The 23597-nt window shown below is 38.5% G+C and overlaps 1 protein-coding gene across 1 annotated transcript; it reads left to right on the top strand.

Moving 5' to 3' along the window:
- Positions 1 to 17575: 17575 nt before the first annotated feature.
- Positions 17576 to 17980, top strand: LOC138897840 (uncharacterized). Its single transcript, XM_070183858.1, has one exon. The coding sequence runs from the start codon at positions 17576 to 17578 to the stop codon at positions 17978 to 17980; it is 405 nt and encodes a 134-aa protein (XP_070039959.1).
- Positions 17981 to 23597: the final 5617 nt, after the last annotated feature.

The following is a 23597-nucleotide window of genomic DNA, read 5'->3' as shown; positions in this document are numbered from 1 at the left end:
ATTATAACTCGGATTTGGTTAATACACATGAATCTATCATTGTTTTTATCATTTAATTAGTGTTTTGAGTTGAAAAAATTGGGAAAATTTGTAAAAACTTCATAGGCTTTAATTTGAGGATTTGAAGATCGAGCTATGATCGGAATTGAGTAATTTTGGTATGGTTGGACCCGTAGTTGAATGGGTGTTCGGATTTTGTTAGTTTTGTCGGATTTCGAGATGTAGGACCGGGGTTGACTTTTTAAGTTGACTTTTTGACTTTTAAAAAAAAATAGCTTTATCATATGTAATTAATTCCTATAGCGTGTGTTGATTTTAACGAGTTGTTTGTGGCTAGATTCGAGGAATTTGGAGGCCGATTTGCGAGGCTAGGGCTTGTTGGAGTATAGATTTACACGGATTGAGGTAAGTAACACTTCTAAACTTGGTTATGAGGGTATGAATCCTTGAATTACGAGTTATGTGGTTGGTGTTGAGGTGAAGCACATGCTAGGTGAGGGGCGTGTGAGCGTGAACTGTAAAAATTGTGACTCGGTCGATTCCGTAGAACTGTGTAGTCATATAATCTTGTTATTATTCATGTATTCTCCATGTGTTAGTGAAATTGAGCTGTGATTTATGTTAGAAATCATGTTTAGTCTATATGCTGGTACTGTTGGGACCCACAACGGTTGTTCTTTTATTGTTGAGTTATTTGCTTAAATTGCAGTCATGTACTCAGTGGCATTCATCATTTGCCTATCATATCTCAGTCTTTGTTACTATTTATTATTACATCATTTATCATTATTTTGGACTGATTGACATGAGTGTTGTGAGCTCGAGAGACTGGAGAGATTGATACCTGAGTGAGACCGAGGGCCTGTTTGTGAGCGACATTGATGGGATCGGGCTGCGCATCGCAGCGAGTATTATTGATTCATGATGGGATCGGGTTGCATGCCGCTGTAGGTATTACTAATTCATAATGGGATCGAGTTGCACGCTGCAATAGGTTTATTAGCGCTTGGGCAAGATCCGCCCCTCCAGAGTCTGACATACCAACAGTGAGCGCGAGTAATGCACAATACTGAGTGACTGAGTGTGATGAGTGAGAGTTGAGGCAGACATATTGAGTACTCTGAGAGTGGAAGTACGTGAGGCCATCATTGTGATGCGTTACATGTGACATGCACATTGACATGTAGATATAGAGATGCAACATTTTTCATATCAGTCATACTTGGCATATTTCATCCGTATTGAGCTTAAACTGTTAATTACTTGAAATCATGTCTCCATTTATGAACTGTCTATAAATTAATTATTGGATTTCCTTCCGAGTTATTATTCTGATTGTATGGATTTGGACTGTACCTTTCTGAGCTCGTCACTACTTTCAGCCCAAGATTAGTCTTGTTACTAATTGAGTACATTGGTCGGTTGTGCTTATACTACACTCTACACTTTGTGTGTAGATCCATATACCTGGCATGTCGGTTGCTAGCATTGGAATTTTATCAGTTCGGAGACTATCTAGGTAGCTGCCTTGGCGTCCACAGACCTTGACTTTTCCCCTTTTTCTTTTTAGTTTATTTATATTGTTCTACGTTCCTAGACAGTGTTTTAGTAGTCAGACCATATTATTATATAGACGCTCATGTACTCGGTGACAACCGGATTCTGGGGAATTTTGTAATGAGTTGCTGTGTTTTCTTCCAGTTATTTTGAGATTTTTATCATTCAATCTTATTTCAGCATTGTTTTAAATTAAAGAGTGTAGTTATTGTGAGTTGTCGGCTTGCCTAGTATAGCGATATGTGCCATTACGACATGTGAGATTTTAGATCGTGACAATTATTATATATGTTAGTTTCTTGCCTTAATTTTCCTTAAAAATTAAGTACTTAGTAACTAAAGGAGAAGTACAATTATGTGGGACTATTTAACATAACTTGGGAAAAAGAATCTTTATTTTGCTAAATATATCTTTATGGTAATCACTCTAATGGCAAATATTTTCTTGCCTTATTTACACTTTGACCACTAACTTCATCAATGGACGCAATTTTTTAAAATCCTTTTTTGATTTCTCTTCAAAGAGTTGGTATTACACTTTCATATTCTCTTTATCCAAGTTTTGGGAGTACGATTCTTAAAAATTAGAGTCAAGAATCGTAAACATCTTCTTACCGAGTCTTTTCTTTGTTTTCCTCTACGTTTTAAGCATCGCTAATGTAACGATCCGATCGGTCGTTTTGAGCTTTAACATTTCATTCGATGGTTTAAGACTTTGAGTAGCTTCATATCTTTAGCATTCCGTTCGATGGTTTGAGACTTTGAGTAGTTTCATATGATGTATTATGACTTGTGTGTATGGTTGATTTTTTGAGTGGTTCTGGATTGATTTGGAAGAATGACTCTCGATTTGGAAGCTTTAAGTTGGAAGAGTTGACCAATGTTTGACTTTTGGGCAAAAGGACTCAGAATTGGGTTTTGATTGTTCCAATAGGCTCGTATGATGATTTTAGACTTGTACTTATGTTCGGATTTGATTTTGGAGGTTCCTAGAGGAATTTGACTCTATTTCTCAAAAGTTGGCAATTTGAATAACTTAAGAGTTCATAAGTTTGACTAAAAGTTGAATTTGATATTATTGAACTCCAATTGGTGTTTCAAAACTTTGGATAGGTCTATATAGTTGAATTGAACGTGTGTGCAAAGTTTGGAAGTAATTCGAAGTGTGGAAGTGTGATTCAGACACTCTTTTGAATGAATAAAAATTTAACAACCTAATAGAAATTCGTGTGTGCAAAGTTTGGAAGTAATTCGAAGTGTGTAAGTGTAATTCAGACACTCTTTTGAATGAATAAAAATTTAACAAACTAATAGAAATTCTATTCGGTTTGAGCCTCGCTTCTTTGTTGTATTGTTCTTGTGGGTATTTTGAGGCTTTGGATACATTTGAAAATTGAATTTGTACTTGTTGGTATGATTGAATAGGGTCCCGAGGGGCTCGGGTGTGTTTTGGATCATTAGTTGAAAGACTAGTTAAGTTGAGGATTTGGAGTTTGACCATGATCAATATTGGGTCAAGATGACCTCTTTTCACTTCTCTTCCCTGTCAAATCAGTCTCTGCGACTCTTCCCAGTCTAATCACTCTTTATCTGCAGACACTGAGAATCATAATTCATCCTGTCAAATCATTATCTCAATATCATAATTTTCCCCATCAAATCAGTCTCATTCAGCGACTTTCACACAATCATACTCTTTCTGTGAATCAGTTAGTCCCAATCTTTTAACACTTATGGCAAATAAAAAAAAACAATGACCCAATCTGTGGTGCATGTTTACATGAAGGGAATAGAGATTGCCCAGGGTGTGAGTTAATACCAATTTTGCCTAGAAGAATTCGACTCTATTTCTCAAAAGTTGGCAATTTGAATAATTTAAGAGATCATAAGTTTGACCAAGTGTTGACTTTGATTTTATTGAACTTCAATTGATGTTTTGAGACTTTGGATAGGTCTACATAGTTGAATTGAACTTATGTACAAAGTTTGGAAGTAATCCGAAGTGTGTAAGTGTGCTTTAGATACTCTTTTAAATGAATGGAGATTTAACAACCTAAGAGAAATTCTATTGGGTTTGAGTCTTGATTCTTTATTGTGTTGTTCCCGTGAGTGCTTTGAGGCTTTGGATACGTTTGAAAATTAGATTTGTACTTGTTGGTATGATTGAATAGGGTCCCGAGAGGCTCGAGTGTGTTTTGGATCATTGGTTGAGAGACTAGTTAAGTTAAGGATTTTGAGTTTGACTATGGTCAATATCGGGTCAAGATGACCTTTTTTCACTTCTCTTCCCTGTCAAATCAGTCTCTGCAACTCTTCCCAATCTAATCACTCTTTATCCGTTTCATGTTTTGGACTTCAACGCGGTTCAGTTGGATGGTGATTTGACTTATGATGTGGAGCCGGTGGCCATTTTGGATCGGCAAGTTCGAAAGTTGAGGTCAAAGAGCATAACATCAATGAAGGTGAGGTGGAGAGGTCAGCCAGTCGAGGAGGCTACTTGGGAGACCGAGCGGGAGATACAGAGCAAATATCCATGCCTATTTGAGACTCCAGGTATGATTCTAGTCTCATTCGAGTATGAACATTTGTTTAAGAGGGGGAGGATGTAACGACCCGACCGGTCATTTTGAGTATTATAGCCCCATTCCCCAATTTATTGCTTATTCCATGCTCATTGGTTGGAAGCCTAGGTTGAAAGAGTTGACCGAATATTGACTTATATGTACATTTCTTCGAAATAGGGTTTTGATGGTTCCGATAGCTCCGTATGATAATTTTGGACTTAAGAGCGTGTCTGGATATTGATTTAGAGGTCCGTAAGTGATTTTGGCTTGAATTGGCGAAAGTTGGAAAAATAGAAGTTTGGAGAGTTAAGAAATTTGACCAAGAGTTGACTTTGTGGTTACCGGGCTTAGATTTTGGTTTCGGAAGTTGGAATAGGCCCGTTGTGTCAATTATGACTTGTGTGCAAAATTTGAGGTTAATCGGAGTTGGTTTGGTTTGTTTCGACATTAATTTTGAAAGTTAGAAGTTCATAAGTTCATTAGGCTTGAATCGATATGCGATTCGTAATTTTAGTATTGTTTGATGTGATTTGATGCTTCGGGCGAGTTCGTATGATATTTTAGGACACGTTGGTATGTTTGTTTGAGGTCCCGGGGGACTCAGGTTTGATTCAGATCATGTTCGGCGCATTTCGAAAATTAAAGACTGCTGAATTTTGTTGTGCTGGTTTCCTTGTATGCAATCACGTGTGGGGGTTTGCGATCGCGAAGAGCTATTTGGCGACTGGTGGAAGTTGTTCTATGCGATCGCGAGAAGGTTTATGCGATCGCGAAGCTTGGGGAGTCAGTGAATCGCGAACGCATGAGCTTGGTCGCGTCTGCGAAGAAGGAAGGAGAAGACTGGGAGTCCACGCATTTTGTTCTTCGCGATCACGTGAATGGGTCCGCGATCGCGTAGGTTGACGTGTCTGTGAAGAGCGTTCGCGATGGTATATTCGCGTTCGTGAAGAGTACTTTGAGGGCAGCTGAATTTTTGTTCTTCGCGATCGCGAAGAGGAACATCTGGGCAAACTTTTAAATATCAAAAATGCGAGTTAGAGTTATATTTCATAATTTGATTTTGGGAGCTCGGATTTAGGCAATTCTTGGAGGAATTTTCAGGGTATTGATTGGGGTAAGTGATTTTAACTCGGATTTGGTTAATATACATGAATCTATCATTATTTGTATCATTTAATTAGTGTTTTGGGTTGAAAAATTGGGAAAACTTTTTAAAAACTTCATAGGCTTAAAATTGAGGATTTGAAGGCTGAGTTATGATCGAAATTGAGTAATTTTGGTATGGTTGGACTCGTGGTTGAATGAGTGTTCGGATTTTATTAATTTTGTCGAATTTCGAGATGTGAGCCCGGGGTTGACTTTTTGAGTTGACTTTTTGACCTTAGTTAAAGATAGTAGATTTATTAATTGGAATCGATTCCTATAGATTTTGTTGATAGTCTAACGTTATTTTTTGCTAGATTCAAGCCTTCCGTGTCGTTACGCATGGGAAGGGCTTGCTAGCAGAGTGATTTGATTTTCTTGAGGTAAGTATCTTATTTAAACTCGAATGAGGCACTAGTTTCCTGAAATGTTGTGATAGCTACGTGCTATTGGGTGCGCACATGCGTGGGGATGAACCCACGTGCGAGCATTGGGATAATTTATTCATGTTCAGATTGTGCTCAGGCTCTTATAAGCCTAGGATTGACTGTTAAGCTTTAAGCTATAATATTTCTCATATTTGTTTACACATTTGTGTGAACTATTTGAGCCATGTTTGAGGCTATATAGAGGTTTAATCCCTAAACGAACATGATAAATATTTTTCTGTGATGAAATTTCCGATTTAAGCTATGATAGAACACTTTGCACATGCCTACACTTTAGCATGTCATTTATACCAGTCTAGGAGCATGAGGATATTTATTCATTCATCAAATACATGTATACTTATTTAATTGCTCATGTATGATATGTTTGGACTGAAGGCGTGTGACCACGCCGGGCGGATTGTGCTATTGTGTCTGTAACCACACCGAGCAGATTGTGTTATTGGCACGTGAGTTGTTGGTGCAATACGTGAGTTGTTCGTGCAAACCCATATATTGATATTATTGGCACGTGAATTGTCCATGCAGCATGTGAGTTTTCCGTGTGGGTTCTATTTTTAGCACGTGAGTTGTTCGTGCAACACGTGAGTTATCCGTGCAGCGTGTGGATACGGATCCATCCCCCTAGGGTCACCCTCTCATGTTTCTCTCTTGATGGTGTACACACGGTTATTGAGAATATTGATCAGTGGTTTGGAACAGATATGGAAGGTGGAGAGAATCTGGCTAATGTTGTGTTGGATTTTACATTTCCTTGATCATTTATATGATTTAACTACTTATCACCTCTACATGCCATGATACTGTCTGAGCAGAGTATTTGAGAAAATGTACACATGCACACACGGATGTTTTCTCACGAAACTTGATGAGTTAGTTTTCAATATTGTTCTGTGCCAGTTTAAAAGATGGAACTACACAGGTGATAGCTAGTATCATTAAAAATTTATGCATATACTTCTGGGCACGTCGTTTTTTAGCTTTGGAGCCTTATCTATTTGGAGACTATCGAGGTAGCTGCCTTGGCGTCCGCAGACCCTGATTACTCTTCTTTTTAGTTTTATTTATATTGTTCTACATTCCTAGACAGTGTTTCAATAGTCAGACCATGATATTGTATAGATGCTCATGTACTCAGTAACACCCGGATTTTGAGAAAATCTGTATTGAGTTGCGGTATTTTCTTCCAGCTATTATGAGATTTTACTTACTTAAGCCTATTTCATTATGTTTTAAATTAAAGATGCATGTTATTTGTGAGTTGTTGGCTTGCCTAGTATCGCGATAGGCACCATCACGACACATGTGATTTTGGGTCGTGACATAACACTTAGGCAAATCAAGAAAACCACCATCCAATTTGTGGTTCATATTTATATGAAGGGGATAGAGATTGAACAAGGTGTTGGTTAACACCAATTTTGCCTAGAAGAATTCGACTCTATTTCTCGAAAGTTGGCAATTTGAATTACTAAGAGTTCATAAGTTTGACCAAAAGTTGACTTTGATGTTATTGAACTACAATTGGTGTTCTGAGACTTTGGATAGGTCTATATAGTTGAATTGAACTTGTGTGCAATGTTTGGAAGTAATCTGAAGTGTGTAAGTGTGATTCAGACACTATTCTGAATGAATGAAGATTTAACAACCTAAGAGAAATTCTATTCAATTTTAGCCTTTATTCTTTGTTTTGCTATTTCCGTGGGTGCTTTGAGACTTTGGATATGTTTGAAAAATGGATTTGTGCTTGTTGGTATGATTGAATAGGGTTCCGAGGGGCTCGAGTGTGTTTTGGATCATTGGTTGCGAGACTAGTTAAGTTAAGGATTTGAAGTTTGACTACGGTCAATATCTGGTCAAGATGACCTATTTTCACTTCTCTTGCCTGTCAAATAAGTCTCTTCAACTCTTCCCAGTCTAATCACTCTTTATCTATAGACTCTCAGAATCATAATTATTTGGTCAAATAAGTTTCTCGGAATCATAATTCTTCTCGTCAAATAAGTAGCATTATGTTACTCTCACACAATCATACTCTTCATGACAGTTAGTTAGTCCTAATCTTTTAACACTTATGGCAAATCAAGAAAATAACGACCCAATCTGTGGTGCAAGATTACATGAAGGGAAAAGAGATTGCCCAGGGTGCCGGGTAACACCAATTTTTCCTAGAAGAATTCGACTCTATTTCTTGAAATTTGACAATTTGAATAACTTAAAAGTTTATAAGTTTGACCAAGAGTTGACTTTGATGTTATTGAACTATAATTGGTGTTCTGAGACTTTGGATATGTCTATATAATTGAATTCAAATTGTGTGCGAAGTTTGGAATTAATCCGAAGTGCGTAAGTGTGATTCAGACACTTTTTTGAATGAATGAAGATCTAACAACCTAAGAAAAATTCTATTCAGTTTGAGCCTTGATTCTTTGTTTTATTGTTCCTGTGTGTGTTTTAAGGCTTTGGATAAGTTTGAAAATGGATTTGTACTTGTTGGTACGATTGAATAGGGTCCGAGGGGCTCGGGTATGTTTTGGATCATTGGTTGAGAGACTAGTTAATTTAAGGATTTAGAGTTTGACTATGGTAAATATCGGGTCAAGATGACCTCCTTTCACTTCTCTTCCCTGTCAAATCAGTCTCTGCAACTCCTCCCAATTTAATGACTCTTTATCTGCAGACTCTCACGATCATAATTCTTCCCGTCAAATAAGTCTCTCAAAATCATAATTCTTCCCGTCAAATCAGTCGCATTCTGCGACTCTCACAGAATCATACTCTTTTTGTCAGATAGTCCGTCCCAATCTTTTAACACTTATGGAAAATCAAGAAAACAATGATCCAATTTGTGGTTAATGTTTATATGAAGGGAATAGAGATTGCCCAAGGTGCCTGTTAACACCAATTTTGCCCTGAAGAATTCGACTCTATTTCTCGAAAGCTGGCAATTTTAATAATTTAAGAGTTCATAAGTTTGACAAAGAGTTAACTTTGATATTATTGAACTCCAATTGGTATTCCGAGACTTTGGATAGGTTTATATAGTTGATTTGAACTTGTATTCAAAAATTAAAAGTAATCTGAAGTGTGTAAGTCTGATTCAGACAATGTTTTGGATGAATGAAGATCTATCAACCTAAGAAAAATTCTAATCGATTTAAGCTACGATACTTTGCTGTGTTATTCACGTGGGTGTCCTGAGTCTTTGGAAAAGTTTGAAAAATGGATTTGTATTTATTGGTATGATTGAATAGGGTCTTGAAGCGCTCATGTGTATTTTGGATCATTGGTTGAGAGACTAGTTAGGTTATGGATTTGGAGTTTGACCATGGTCAATATCGGGTCAAGATGACCTCTTTTCACTTCTCTTCCTTGTCAAATCAGTCTATGCAACCCTTCCCAGTCTAATCACTCTTTATCTGCAGACTCTCAGAATCATAATTCTTCTGTCAAATCAGTCTCTCGGAATCATAATTCTTTCTGTCAAATCAGTCACATGCTACAAATATAACACAATCATACTCTTCATGTTAGTTAGTCAGTCCCAATCTTTTAACACTTATGGCAAATCAAGAAAACAACGACCCAATATGTGGTGCATGCTTACATGAAGGGAATAGAGATTGCCCAAGGTGTCCGTTAACACCAATTGTTTCTAGAAGAATTCGACTCTATTTCTCGAAAGTTGGCAATTTGAATAATTTAAAAGTTCATAAGTTTGACCAAGAGTTGACTTTGATGTTATTGAACTCCAATTGGTATTCTGAGACTTTGGATAGGTCTATATAGTTGAATTGAACTTGTATGCAAAGTTTGGAAGTAATCCGAAGTGTGTAAATATGATTCAGACATTCTTTTGAATGAATGAAGATTTAACAACCTAAGAGAAATTCTATTCGATTTGAGCCTCGATTCTTTGTTGCGTTGTTCCCATGTGTGTTTTGAGGCTTTGGATAAGTTTGAAAAATGAATTTGTACTTGTTGGTATGATTGAATAAGGTCCCGAGGGGCTCGAGTGTATTTTGGATCATTGATTGAGAGACTAGTTAAGTTAGGAATTTGGAGTTAGACCATGGTCAATATCGGCTCAAAATTACCTCTTTTTGGTGTTTTGAGTGCGCGAGCAGGTTCATAGCGTATTTTATGATTGATGCATGATTTGTGTCTGGGAGGTTCCAAATGAGTTTGGGGTACTAAAACGAAGATTTTTTCGTTGCTGATTTTTTTGGTTTGAATAATTACCAAAATATCATTTATGTCCCTGAAGTTTTCAAATTTTCTTTAAAATTTCAAAACATCTTATCTGCCTCATTTCAAGGCCAAATTTGGTGATTCAAAAGGCTATAATATTACAAGGATTACGTTGGGATTATCAAATATCAGTTTCAGTGTCATGTAGAATCTGATTCAAGTTGGAACAACTGCTGCATTTTTTTACTTGTTCCCAAATTTAGTCATTTTTTCTCACAAGGTTTTGGAACTCGGATTTGGGCGATTTCTGAGGAATTTTTCATGATTTTGATTGGGGAAAGTATTTTTTGACTCGGATTTCTTTATATTTCACGATTACAACCTTCAATTTAGCGATTGTTTGATGAATCAAATTAAGAAATTTGGGAATTTAGTCAAAACCTTTCTAAAACAGAAATTGATGATTTGAGGATCGATTTGAGGTCGGATTTTGATGAAATACATATATTTGGACTCGTATTGGAATGGGCGTTCAGAATTTATGAGTTTTGTTGCGTTCCGGAGTGGGGGCCTAGAGTTGACTTTTTGGGTTGACTTTTTGATTTTAGTTAAAGGTTGAAACTTTATTATTCGGAATCATTTTCTCTAGCTTTTATTTATGATATTAAATTTTTTTGGCTAGATTCGAGCCGTCCGGAGGTTGATTTGCATGGGAAAGGCTTCTTAGAGTGTTGATTTAGCTTACTTGAGGTAAATGTCTTGCCTAGATTTGTTGAGGAATTTTTCTTAATAAAATAATACTGTTTGCTACATACAGGGTGATGTATATGCGAGATGACTAGTGTATATGCATGTGCCAGAGTCATCCATGCTCGGGGTAGATTATACGATTCTTTGTGCCTTGTAGGACTATGTGATTTTCTTGTCTCATATTTTACTTGACTTCTATAATAATATGAATATGAATTTCAATGCTAGAAGCCATGATTCAGTTTGTCATAACTAGATTAAATTTGACAACCTCTTTGTTAAATTATTGATGTACTAAATTCGGTTATCACTATACCTAATTACAAAATACATGTCTATGACCGTAATTCTGAGGTACTTAGGTTCCATACTTTTTTTGAAAAGTATTTTGAGCTTTGTCAAGATATTTGAACAATATGGTTCTTGAGGTTTATTGAATTGTTTATTGGTTCTAGAGTTGTGATTTATATTCACGTGGTATATTTCCTTAACCAATCTTTTTGATGATATCTATGCTTCCTACCTTACTTGTCATTGGTATAAATGTGGTTGGTGAGGAAGAGTGTAAAGCACAAAGGGTGATGCCATGCCATTGCATATACATTATCATGTAAGGAAGAGTGTAAAGCACTAAGGGTGATTCCGTACCATTTCATATATATTATTACACACGAAGGATAATGTCGTGCCATTATTTTACATTATCATGTGAGGAAGTGTATAAAATACGAAGGGTGATGCCGTGCCATTATATATACATTATCATGTGAGTAAGAGAGTAAAGTATGAAGGGTGATGTCGTGCCATTGCATATACATTTATTTCTTCATTCCAAGTTGTCATTGTTGCACCTATGCTTTCTATGTGACTTCTTATTGTTGTCACGTCTTTGCCTCCTACCTTAATTATTATTGTTCTATCCACGCTTTCTATCTGTTTATCTAGTCACCATCATGCTTTCCGTCTTGTTTGTTATATTTACACCTATGACTTTTCTCGTTGCTGTGCATCTAAACCTTCTACTTTGCTAAATAGTGAAATTTATGTTCTCCTACCTTAATTGCTATCATTACTTCTGTGCTTCCCACCTTGTCTGTTACCATAATCCGTATGATTTGCCTTATTCGATATTGCTACCTGTGTATTTTCCACTTTGTTTTTACTGTTATTGGCATTTATTTTACTTTGTTGGTACCGTTATACATATGCTTGGTTAGGATGAGATAAATGCACGAAAGATGTTGGTGTACCAATTATTTTGACATACATTTATATATTTGGTGAGGATGAGATAAATGCACGAATGGTATTGCCGTTCCATTTGACTTGATATCTTGAACACATTCCTCATACTATGAAGATTTGTTAATTTACTATGTTGTTTGGCGGTTACCTCTTTAAGAAAAGGATGGGTTGTGATATTGAGAAAACTAACTGTGATTTTTTTAGTAATCATTTACTGCTTCGAATATTTATTCTTGTACTCTTCTATGTTATTTGTAGTGTTGTTTCTATTGCGAATCTAACTGAACATGTTATAATCGTGAGTATCTTCTGACAAAAAAATCTCGCCACTATTTCACCGAGGTTAGTCAATATACTTACTGAGTACATGGGGTCGGTTGTACTCATACTACTATTATGCACCTTGCGTGCAGATATTCAACGAGGGGTAGCTACAGAGTTCGTGGGCCTAGTATTGAAGACGTATCAACACTCCAGATACAAGCTACCATTTGTTCGCAGTAGTTTAGGATTTCTATTTCTGTTTATGTAAATTTCAAACATATGATGTATCTTTCCTCAAACTGAAATTGTAATCTTATTTGTAGTCACTCGTGACTTGTACTACCAGTCCTTGAGAAGTTATACATAATTCAGTTATTTTATTCTTTTTGTTATTGATCTTTCATTTGAGTTACCTTATTCTATGTCAGACTTACCTAGCACTGGGTTAGGCGCCATCACGACTAGATGGATATATGGGTCATGACAAATAAGGAGCGTCAAATCAATTATGACATCAAGATTAGCATCTTGATTCAAATTTTATTGTTTTAATTTATATTATTTTTACAGCTAAAATTGGATAAAAGTTGAATGTTCTTTAAAACGTAATAGTCATACCAATATTGATAGCGTAGACTTATTTTTCAACTTAAAATATAAAGAAAAATAGTACAAGTAAAAGATAATACAAAAAATTAATTATTTCCAAATACCTATATGGCTTATAGAATAATATTAACAATTTCTACAACAATCGCCACAATGGAAAAATATTTTTCAAAATTAAAATTAATAAAATCTTACCTAAGATCAATATTATCTAAAAAACTAAATAGATTAGCTATATTATCACATGAAAAAGAATTATTAGAAGAAATCGGTAAATTAATTTTCCATTTAAAAAATTTAAGACAAATTTAAAGCCTCTTATTGAAGTTTGGCTTTAGGCCACCAACTATATTGAGCCGGCCTGGGTTTGGTCCTCTCTTTTTTCCAAAAGTATCAACTTCGGTGCAACAAGCTGTCGTTACTCTCTCTCTCTCTCTCTCTCTCTATATATATATATATATATATATATATATATATATATATATATATATATATATATATTAAGAATTTTAATACAAATTTTGGGGTTTCTTTTGACGTATCCTCCCCAACACACACACAAAAAGAAAGAGATAAGTCAAAACTCAAATGCAATAAATTTTGTGAAAAAAAGAAACATAGGTATGATATTTTAGTTTAAGATATTGTTATGTCACAGGTTTATGGAGAGGTATATATATATATATATATATATATATATATATATATATATATATATATATAGAAACTTAATTACTAGTAATAGCAGTTGATAGAGAAATTCAACAAAATTTGCATGCGCGTTCCAATAGAACTTGGTTGTTCCAAATCATAATACTGCCAAATTCAATAGGATATTAGAGATATCCGTAGTGCGATGTATATTGGTTGGCAATTGGCATATGCAATTTTTGTGATGTCCCGAATGGCCATTTTGAGTTTTAGCTTTTATTTTTGCGTTCCGAGACCTCGACTAGCTCCGTTTAGGGTCCCCCGATTTGCGTGCGCAGTCCGTCTCTTAAACCAGAAAGTTTTTATGTGAGAAATTAAAGAAAATATAAAAATGTACTTGGATCAGTATTTTGTCGATCCCGGTGGGTCTGTACCGTGATTTGGGACTTTGGCATATTCCCGGAATCGAATTCGGAAGTCCCTAACTTAATTTAACGTGATTTGTTGAAAACTAGTAATTTAAAGGTTTAAAATTTTTTTTAAGTTCGACCGTAGGTTGATTTCGTTGCAACCGGGTTCAGATTTTGGTTTCGAAAATTGAAATGGGTTCATTTCACCATTTATGACTTGTTTGCAAAATTTGTTGCAAAACGGAGTTGATTTGACGTGATTCAGACGTCCAGTTGTAAATTTGCAAGTTCTTGAGTTTCTTTGAAAATTTCATACATTTGATGTTTGATTCGTAGTTTTAGGTGTTATTTTAGTATTTTGATCGCGCGAGATAGTCGGTATGATATTTTTAGACTTGTGTTGATGTTTGGTTTGGAGCCCCGGTGGCTCGGGTGAGTTTCAGACGCGTTTCAGAGTGTTTTGGAGAGTGTTAGTGTTGTTGGTGCTATCAGGTACTGCAGGCCTCGCAATTGCGAGGTGGGAGATAGCATTTGCGATGTTTGACCTTTTCTGCTAGGCTCACATTTGGGAACTCTGTGTTCGCATTTGCGAAGGTGTGGCTGGGTGAGCTTTCTCGCATTTATGATCAACCTGGTCGCATTTGCGATGTGCCAACTGTTCGCAATTGCGAACATTAAGTCGCATTTGCGACTGTAGCAGGGATGTGGGTTCTTCGCTTTTGCGATGGATCTCTCACATTTGCGGAGTTTGCAATTGCAAACCCTAGGTCGCAATTGCAACAACTACGACCGGACAAAAGCTGAAGGACGGGATTTTTAGCCTCATTTTCATATTTTTGAACCCTAGGCTCGGTAGGAGGCGATTTTAAAGTGAATTTCATATACAAACTTTGGGTGAGTGACTTTAATCCATTTTTAATCATATTCCATCAATTTATCTTAGATTTTAACACCAAAATCATGTGAATCAAAGTGAAAAATTGTGAAAACTTCTCAAGTTTTTTTGAAAAATAAGAAATTGAGTTTTGAGAGTCGATTTGGACTTAAATTTTGAAACTAATCACATATATGAACTCGTGGGGTCATGGATAGTCGGAATTTACCATTGGACCCGGATTTTGACCGGGCAAGCCCCGGGTTGACTTTTGTACACTTTTTGGAAAAGGTGTAAAGATCTTAACTTTATCTATTGTAATTGATTTCCCTAGTATTGTTTGATGATAATACGTCAATTTTGGTTAGATTCGATTGGTTTAGAGGAGAATTTTAGAGGGAAGGCCCCAGTTGAGCTTTGATTTAATTGCCGAACCAGGTAAGTGTTGGGTCTAACCTTGATTTGAGGGAATAAGGGACCCTTGAAATATTTGTTATGTGAATTACGTGTGTAACGACATATATGCGAGGGGACGAGTGTATATACGTCGTCAAAATATTTTTTTCATGTCTTCTCATATTTCATGAATTATCTCATTCCATGCCTTATCTGTTATATGCTTTAATTGCCTTCCATGCCGTAATTTGTTACTTGTTATTAATTTTTCTTGTATGAATTGTTCGTCCTTTCTATGACTCCGTGATTAATTTCTATTTGCCTTAATTGTCTTACTTGCACACCTTAATTGTCGCATACTTGACTTGCCTTGTTGCTTTTTGTATTATTTGTAGCACTCTTTTGATTTGGACATGGTTCCTTTATCGCTTTGCTTTCACATCCTTTGATTGTAGACATTCTTGTAAATTGAACTATTGGATTGGTTACGTTTATTGATATTGTTTGTGGATCAAGTTGCATGACGCAACGATTGTGATATGGTGTAATAAGGGAGGATTACAGCATTGATTCTGATGCTATGGTGGGATCGGGTTGCGTATCGCATTGGTTTACACATGATTCTTGCTATTGATAAATGATAATATGGTGTAATAAGGGAGGATTATAACATTGATTACGATGATATGGTGGGATCGAATTGCGCGCCGCAATGAATTGTATACGTGATTCTTAATATTGATAAATGATGCTATGGTGAAATAAAAGGAGGATTGTGTGTGCATGGTGGGATCGGGTTGCGCGCCGCAATGGATAATGTACGTTATATTTGTTGTTGTTATTGTGTTGGTTTCCAGCATTTTTATATAAAATCATAAGATCGGTTATTCTATGTTCTCTGATTTCGAGGATTGAGTTCTTTTTCATAAATTAACTACCTTACTTTAATTTCCTGTTTTCCTTCCCTTTTATCGTTATTATACTGCATACAGGTTATTGTAGGTGGCCCGTCTTAACCTCGTCACTACTTCGTCGAGGTTAGGCTCTGCACTTATAAAGTATATGCGGTCGATTGTATTCATACTACACTTTGCACTTTTTGTGCAGATTTCGAAGTGGGTCCTAGTGGTGTTCAGTAGATTTCCTCGGATCCAGTGTTGTCGGAGACTTGAGGTACAACTGCTTGGCATTCGTAGCCCTGAAATCCTCTTCCCTTCTTTCTTTACTGTTTTCTGAGTTCTAAAATAATATATTTTATTCAGACCATGTTTGTAGCAATATAGATGTTTATGTACTTGTGACACTAGTTTCTCGGTTATGTTTAGACTCGTGGTTCCATATTATTATTATACTAGACTCAGACTTGTTCCGTTTTCATTGATAATAGCCCGACGAAAATGGTTAAAATTAGTTAATTTTCTGTTCACGTCGGCTTTCCTAGCAAGTAGATGTTAGGCGCCATCATGACCCCCAGGCTGGGATTCCAGGTTGTGACAAGTTGGTATCAGAGCACTAGGTTGCTTAAGTCTCACGAGTCATGAGCAAACTTAGTAATTTCTGGAGGATCGGTACGGATACGTTGTACTTATCTTCTAGAGGCTATGAAGTTTAGGAAAAAAATTTAACTTCTTTATTTCTCTATCGTGCGATTTCATTCTATCATTGATGATTGAACCATTCTATTCTTGTTCTCTCGCAGATGGCGAGAACACGCACATCATCAGTTGCCGGACAGGAGCCGGAGCCCCCCTGTTGCAGCTACAGAGGTTGAGGCCGAGGCAGAGGTAGAGCTCAGCCTAGAGCTCGAGCAGCAACACCCATAGTGGATCCTCTAGTTGATCATGAGGAGGAGGTTCCGGCTTAGACCGTACCCGTCAGACCAGCTCAGGTTCCGAAGGGATTCATACACAGTCTGGTGCTTCAGGACGCTCTAGTCTACTTGTTGGGCCTTATGGAGAATGTGGCACAGACCGGTGCATTTTCAGTGGAACCAACTGTCTCTCAGGCTAGGGGAGGAGCATAGATTCCCGCTACTCACACTCCGGAGTAGGTAGCTCCCTTATATCAGACCCAACAGCCCAGCCGGTTGGGGTAGTTCAACCGGTTGTGGAGGCACAGGCTGGGGATAGGCCTTCCATGTCGTCTGAGGCCTTATTGAGGCTGAATAAGTTTACCAAGCTCTTTCCTATTTATTTCAGCGGTGCTTCTTCTTAGGACTCACAAGATTACTTGGATCGTTTCTGCGAGGTGTTGCGCAACATGGGTATTGTTCAAACCAATGGGGTCGACTTTGCAGTGTTCCAAATGACTGGCTTTGTCAAGAGACGGTGGAGAGATTATATGTTGACTAGACTAGCCGGTTCACCTGCACTTACCTGGGATCAATTTTTATAGCTATTTCTCGAGAAGTTCATTCCTTTTACTCCGGGATAGGATTACCGTAGGCAGTTTGAGCATGCTCAGCAGGGTAGTATGACTGTTACCCAGTATGAAACTCGATTTTTGGACCTAGCTCTCCATACCATTGTTTTACTCCCTACTGAGAGGGAGAGAGTGAGGAGATTCATTGATGGACTCACTTTTAGTATCAGGCTACAGATGGACAAGGAGATTGGAGATGATATTTTTTTCCAGAGGGCCATAGATATTGCTAGAAGGATCGAGATGGTTCGCGGTCAGAAGAGGGGGCCGGTGTCTTATAAGAGGCCTTGTCATTCTAGTAGTTTCAATGGCACCTCATCTGGACATAGAGGTACTTTTGGTAGAGGTCATCCTCCTAGGCCATTTCAGTCAGCGCTTCAGGCATCTCACAGTGCCTCGGATAGTCGTGATCCTTATGTATCTCATTTTGGGCAGCCAGCCTATAGTGCACCATAGGCTCCTATGAGTGCGCCTCCGATACAGAGCTACTACCGTGGTTATCCTGCCCGTTCGGGTCAGTTTTAGCTTCATCAACCACAACAGTAGGATAGGTGTTTTTAGTGTGGGGGTACCGGTCACATCAGGAGGTACTGTCCGAAATTGTAGAGCAACATGCCACAGTAGAGTTCTCATGCCATGGTTGCTTCACTGCCCACTCAGCCAGTTAAGGGCAGGGGTGAGGCTGCCAGAAGTGGAGGTTAGGCCATTAGAGGTGGAGGTCAGGCCATTAGAGTTGGAGGCCAATCAGCTAGAAACCGTCCGAGAGACGGAGGTCATGCTGGTGGGGGCCAGCTCTAATTTTATGTATTCCCAGCTAGACCTGAGGCAGAGTCATCTGACGCTGTTATCACGGGTATTGTTTCAGTTTGCCATAGAGATGCTTCAGTTCTATTTGATCTGGGCTCTACTTATTCCTACGTGTCATCCTATTTTGCTTCATATCTGGTTGGGCCTCGTGATTTTTTGGGTGCTTCTGTGTATTTGTCTATGCTTGTGGGAGATTTTATCATTGTAGACCGTGTCTATCGCTAGTGTGTGATTACTATTAGGAGTCTTGAGACTAGTGTAGACCTCCTACTTCTTGATATGGTAGACTTTGATATTATTTTGGGCATGGATTGGCTGTCACCTTAGCATGCTATATTGGACTATCACGCCAAGACGGTGACCTTAGCCATGTCGGGGTTGCCTCGATTATAGTGGAGAAGGACTCCTGGCCATTCTACCAGCAGGGTTATTTCATATGTGAAGGCTCGGCGTATGCTCGAGAAGAGGTGTCTAGCTTATTTGGTCTATATTCACGAGTCTATTGCGAAGTTTCCTTCCATGGATTCGGTACCTGTTGTGCGTGAGTTTCTAGAGGTGTTTCCTGCAGATATGTCGGGGATGCCACTGGACAAAGATATTGACTTCTGTATCGATTTGGCTCCAGGAACTCAACCCATTTCTATTCCACCATACTGTATGGCCCCGCATGAGTTGAAGGAACTGAAGGAGCAGTTGCAAGACTTTCTTGATAAGGGATTCATTAGACCCAATGTCTCGCCTTGGGGTGCGCCCGTGTTGTTTGTGAAGAAGAAGGATGGTTCAATGAGGATGTGTATAGACTATCGGCAGTTGAACAAAGTTACTATCAATAACAAGTATCCGTTGCTGAGGATTGATGACTTATTTGATCAGTTTCAGGGTGCCAAGGTAGTTTTGAAGATTTATTTGAGGTCTGGCTACTATCAGTTGAAGATTAGGTCATCGGATGTCCCTAAGACAACTTTTCGGACTCGATATGGGCATTATGAGTTCCTAGTGATGTCATTTGGGTTGACAAATGCCCTAGCAACATTTATGGATTTGATGAACCGGGTGTTTAAGACCTATTTGGATTCTTTTGTGATCGTATTCATTGATGATATCTTGATCTACTTCCGCAGTCGAGAGGAGCATGAACATCATCTTTGAGTTGTGCTTCAGACTTTGAGAGATAATCAGTTATATGCCAAATTTTAAAGTGTGAGTTTTGGTTAGACTCGGTCACCTTTTTGGGGTATGTTGTATCGGCCGAGGACATGAAAGTGGATCCTAAAAAGATTGAGGCAGTTCAGAACTGGCCTAGACCTACTTCAACTACAGAGATTCGGAGTTTCCTACGTTTGGCGGGTTATTATCGCGTGTTCGTGGAGGGGTTTTCATCCATAGCAGCCCCATTGACTAGATTGACCCAGAAGGTGATCCATTCAGGTGGTTGGATGAATGTGAGTTGAGATTTCATAAGCTTAAGACTGCTTTGACTACATTGCCAGTGTTGGTGTTTCCCAAAGACTCAAGATCCTACATGGTGTATTGTGATGCATCACGTATTGGGCTCGGTACAGTATTGATGCATAATGGCAAGATGATTGCATACGTGTTGTGACAGTTAAAGGTTCATAAGAAGAATTACCATGTTCATGACCTAGAGTTGGCAATCATTGTTCATGCATTGAAGATTTGGAGGCACTATCTCTACGACGTGTTGTGTGAGGTGTTCACGGATCATCGGAGTCTAAAATATTTGTTCAAGCAGAAGGATCTCAACTTGAGGCAGCGAAGGTGATTGGAGTTGTTGAAAGACTATGATATCACCATTTTGTATCATCCTGGGAAGGCCAATGTGGTGGTCGATACCTTGAGTAAAAAGGCTGTGAGTATGGGTAGCCTTGTATACATTCCAGTTGATGAGAGGCCGCTAGCATCAGATGTTCAGGCATTGTCCAATCAGTTTGTGAGGTTAGATGTTTCGGAGCCCAGTAGCTTGCACAGTCTCTCGGTCTTCTTTGTATGAGCGCATCAGAGAGCGTCAGTATGATTACCCACATATGCTTGTCCTTAAGAATACGGTGTGGCACGGTGGTTCCAAGCAAGTTACCATTGGAGATGATGGGGTGTTGCGGATGCAGGGTCAGATTTGTGTGCCTAATGTGGATGGGCTTCGTGAGTTGATTCCTGAGGAGGCCCACAGTCTGCGGTATTCCATTCATCCGGGTGCTGCCAAGATGTATCATGACTTGAGGTAGCATTATTGGTGGAGGAGAATGAAGAAGGATATAGTTGCATATGTGGCTCTGTGTCTAAATTGTCAGCTAGTAAAGTACGAGCATCAGAGGCCTGACGGTTTGCTTCAGAAGCTTGAGATTCCCGTGTGGAAGTGGGAGCGTATTATTATGGATTTTGTTGTCGGGCTCCCACGGACTTCGAAGAAATTCGACACGATATGGGTTATTGTGGACAGTTTGATCAAGTCGTCACATTTTATTCTAGTAGCAGTTACCTCTTTTTCAGAGCAGTTGGCTGAGATCTATATCCGCGAGATCGTTCGTCTCCACGGTGTGCCGGTGTACATCATTTCAGATCGGGGCATGCAGTTCACATTGAACTTTTGGAGGGTCGTATAGCGTGAGTTAGGCACGCAGGTTGAGTTGAGCATAACATTTCACCCAGACGGACGGACAGTTCAAGCGCACCATTCAGATATTGGAGGATATGATTCGCCCTTGCGTTATGGATTTCGGTGGTTCTTGGGATCAGTTCTTGCTACTTTCAGAGTTTGCCTATAATAACATCTACCAATCGAGTATTCAGATGGCTCCTTATGGGGTATTATACGGGAGATGGTGTCGTTCGCCAGTTGGTTGGTTTGAGTCGGGGGAGGCTCGGTTGTTGGGTATCGATTTGGTTCAGGATGCCTTTGAAAAGGTCAAGATGATTCAGGATCGACTTCACACAGCTCAGTCCAAGCAGAAGAGTTATGCAAATCGTAGAGTTCGTGATATTGCATTCATGGTTGGAGAGAGGGTATTGTTCTAAGTTTCACCAATGAAGGGCGTGATAAGGTTCGGAAAGAAGGTCAAGTTGATTCCCAGGTACATCAAACCCTTTGAGATTCTTGAGAAAGCGGGGGAAGTGGCCTACAAGCTTGCATTATCACCTAGATTATCAGCAGTTCATTCGGTGTTCCATGTGTCCATGCTTCGGAAGTATCACGGTGATATGTCCTATGAGTTAGATTTCAGCTCAATCTAATTGGACAAGGATTTGACTTATGACAAGCAGCCGATGAAGAGGTCTAAGGGTTATCCTTAAGTTCCAGTGTAATGGAAAGGTCAGCCGATCGAGGCAGCTACGTGAGAGTCTGAGTCCGACATGCGGAGTAGGTACCCACACCTTTTCACCAGTTCAGGTACCTTTCTATGTCCGTTCGAGGACGAACGTTCATTTTAGAGGTGGAGAATGTGATGATCCGATCGGCCATTTTGAGTTTTAGCCTTTATTTCTGCATTTCAAGACCTCGGCTAGCTCCATTTAGGGTTCCTCGATTTGCGTGTGTAGTTCGTGTCTTATTCCGAAAAGTTTTTATGTGAAATATTGAATGACATGTAAAATTTTGCCTTAAAACTAATTTGAGTTGACTACGATCAACGTTTTGCATAAACGAACTCGGATAAGTGCTTTAACAATCCCGGGGGGTCCGTACCGTGATTTGAGACTTGGGCATATACTCGGAACCGAATTCGGAAGTCCCTAACTTGATTTAACGTGATTTGTTGAAAACTAGTAATTTGAAAGTTTAAAGAATTCCTAAGTTTGACCGTAGGTTGATTTTGTTGCTACGGGTTTGGATTCAGCTCCGAAAATGGAAATAGGTTCATTTCACTATTTATGACTTGTCTGCAAAATTTTGTGCAAAACGGAGTTGATTTGACGTGATTCGGACGACCGGTTGTAAATTTGCAAGTTCTTGAGTTTCTTTAAAAATTTCATACATTTTGATGTCTGATTCGTAGTTCTAGGTGTTATTTTTGTGTTTTGATCCTGCGAGCGAGTTCGTATGATATTTTTAGACTTGTGTCGATGTTTGTTTTGGAGCCCCGATGGTTCGTGTGAGTTTCGACCGTGTTTCAAAGTGTTTGGAGAGTGTAAGTGTTGCTGGTGCTATCAGGTACTGCATGCCTCGCAATTGCGAGGTGGGAGATCGCATTTACGATGTTTTACTTCTTCTTCTAGGCTCGCATTTGCGAACTCTATGTTTGCATTTGTGAAGGTGGGGCTCGGTGAGCTTTCTCGCATTTGCGATCCGCCTGGTCGCATTTGCGATGTGCCAGTTTGCAATTGCGAACATTAAGTCGCATTTGCGACTGTAGCAGGGTTATGGGTTCTTCACTTTTGCTATGGATTTCTCGCATTTGTGGGGTTCACAATTGCGAACCCCAGGTCACAATTGCGACACCCGTGACTGGACAAATGCTGAAGAACAGGATTTTTAGCCTCATTTTTATATTTTTGAACCTAGGCTCGGTAGGAGGCGATTTTGAAGATGGAATTTCATCTACAAACTTTGGGTGAGTGATTCTAATCTATTTCTAATCATATTCCATCAATTTATCTTAGATTTTAACTTCAAAATCATGTGAATCAAAGTGAAAAATTATGAAATCTTGTCAAGTTTTTTGAAAAATAAGAAATTGAGTTTTGGGAGTCGATTTGGACTCGAATTTTGAAGCTAATCACATATATAAACTCGTGTGGTCATGGGTAGTCGGAATCTACCATTGGACCCAAGTTTTGACCGGAGGGGCCTCGAGTTGACTTTTATTGACTTTTTGGAAAAGGTGTAAAGATCTTAACTTTATCTATTGTAATTGATTTCCCTAGTATTGTTTGATGATAATAAGTCGATTTTGGTTAGATTCGATTGGTTTAGAGGAGAATTTTAGAGGGAAGGCCCCGGTTGAGCTTTGATTTGATCGCAGAGCGAGGTAAGTGTTGAGTCTAACCTTGATTTGAGGGAATTAGGGACCCTTGAACTATATATTTTGTGAATTACGTGTGTAATGGCGTATATGCGAGGGGATGAGTGTATATACGTCATCAAAATAATCATTTCCATGTCTTCTCGTATTTCATGAATTATCTCATTCCATGCCTTATCTGTTACATGCTTTAATTATCTTCCATGCTGTAATTTGTTACTCGTCATTAATTATTCTTGTATTGAATTGTTCGTCCCTTCCATGACTCTATGATTAATCGCTACTTGCCT

Source organism: Nicotiana tomentosiformis, chromosome 8, assembly GCF_000390325.3.
Source record: "Nicotiana tomentosiformis chromosome 8, ASM39032v3, whole genome shotgun sequence".
NCBI classification, from domain to species: Eukaryota; Viridiplantae; Streptophyta; class Magnoliopsida; order Solanales; family Solanaceae; genus Nicotiana; species Nicotiana tomentosiformis.
This window is presented reverse-complemented; position numbering and strand designations above follow the sequence as displayed.